We start from the raw sequence: 1,781 nt of genomic DNA on the forward strand, positions 1-1,781 counted from the left end.
TTAATTTAAAATTGCTTCTCTAATAAGTATGAGCAAATCTAGAGCAGAGTAACTTTACTTTTAGGGGTCTCCTCCAGTTTGATGATTTATGTTTGGGCTCACAAGCGGAAATGTTTGGGTTTCAGAGTCCAGGTTAGAACCGGGTTTGTTTCATTTGGTTCATCCTGGTTTAACAGAGAAGGAACAAAAACTTTATCACAGTCGCATTAAAGTTCAATAAGGCATTATTTCTTAACAAAACACAGAGTTAATGATGTCACTTTCTGTTCTCTTCAAAGGCAAATGCTCTGCAGCTGAAATCGAGATGAAGAAGCAGCAGGCGCTGGAGAGGAGACGACAGAGGCTGCAGGCTGTAGGGAACCGACCCGGAAACAGCTGAGCGGTGAAACGGGCGCCGATCCGAATGGACTTCAGTTACGGGGAACAGAGACGGAACCGGCCGCTGCATTTCTGCCTTGGCTCGGTTTTAAATCAACATAAGGATGCGTTTAGGTACCGCAGAAAACGCTGCTATGATCCTACGGTAGCCCAGAGAGGACAAACTAAACTATGGAATATCTGTGTCATTGTTAATCTGTTGTGACTTTGGGGTAAAAACTGCTCCTGGATCTGAATGAAAAACTTTGCATTTTAAAAGTTTTTTTTTGTTTAGGAAACCTTAACAAACACCCTGAGTCGGGATATATGCTTAACTTACAGAATCAGTGTGACGATATCTGAATGGTTCCTGGCATCACTGTTGGAGGAAACGTTTTTTTTTAGGTCTCTGCAGTGTATTAACTAGCATTGGGAAAAAATTCGATCCAATATATTTGAAACAAAAACACATTTAGCATAAAATAAATTTGCGGAACATTTGTTTCAAAGATGGGATTTGTACTTCAAGTTTATGATACGTTTGCAGGAGTAAAACCCATATTTTTAGTTTGCTTTTTCTTCAGATTTTTACTTTATTCATTTTATTTTCCAAATATTTCTTCAAATTTTATGTTTTTTTCAAAGTTCTTTTTAGATTTTTTTAGGGGAGGGATGAGTTTTACAAATTGGATTCTTTTCAAATCCCGATTTGCAGATGGATGGATCTGAATTTTTCTCTTTACACTGAACCATGGAAGTTAGAAATAGCTCTTCTATTGGTCACTGACCGCCCAAATGTGCAGTGGGTGGGATGTTTAAATCAGGATTTAGTAGAGCGCAATTTGCAAAACTTAGACTCCCTTTAAAAAAGAAATCTTGAAATGAAAAAGAAAAAAAAAATCTGAGAAATTATACTTTTGGGGGGAAAAAAACTCTGCAATAGTTTTTTTTTATTTTTATATTCAAGCAATTTAAAATCGGAAAAAAAAATCTGAAAAAATATTACAAACTAAAAATAATACATTTTTACTTAAATTACTCTAAAAAAAACTTTTTTGATTGAGAGGTTTTAAAGGTTCCATTTTTGAAACACTTCTTTTTAATTAACTGTTTTAAAACCAGTTGGTTTAATTAATCTGTTAATCAAAACCATGTTGGTCCAGCTGAGAGCATCTGTCCCCCTCCTCATTTCCAGCGCTCCTTTACTCACATTTTTGGACTCTAAGACTGTTTATCCTCACTGAGCATGTCCAGTTAATGTTGATGATTTGCACCTTCATGAATCTGCTTTTGAATAAAAGGAATTTAACCAACCTGTGTTGATGAATCATTGCTTAAAAAAAACAGTTAAATTCAATTCAGTTTATTTATATAGCACCAAATTCACAACACGTCATCTCAAGGCACTTTACAGTTCAACCAGA

At 35.5% G+C, this 1,781-nt stretch overlaps 1 protein-coding gene across 1 annotated transcript in view; it reads left to right on the top strand.

Annotated features, from left to right (window-relative positions):
* The window catches only part of LOC107096926 (ewing's tumor-associated antigen 1 homolog), a 6,031-nt gene extending 5,637 nt beyond the window's left edge, over positions 1-394 (top strand). Inside the window, 1 exon segment of the mRNA XM_015393832.1 lies at positions 279-394. Coding sequence (XP_015249318.1) covers positions 279-379 — 101 coding nt within the window. The 3' untranslated portion in view covers positions 380-394.
* The last annotated feature ends 1,387 nt before the right edge of the window (positions 395-1,781 follow it).

This window comes from Cyprinodon variegatus, unplaced genomic scaffold (genome assembly GCF_000732505.1).
Source record: "Cyprinodon variegatus isolate N-32 unplaced genomic scaffold, C_variegatus-1.0 Scaffold659, whole genome shotgun sequence".
NCBI classification, from domain to species: domain Eukaryota; kingdom Metazoa; phylum Chordata; class Actinopteri; order Cyprinodontiformes; family Cyprinodontidae; genus Cyprinodon; species Cyprinodon variegatus.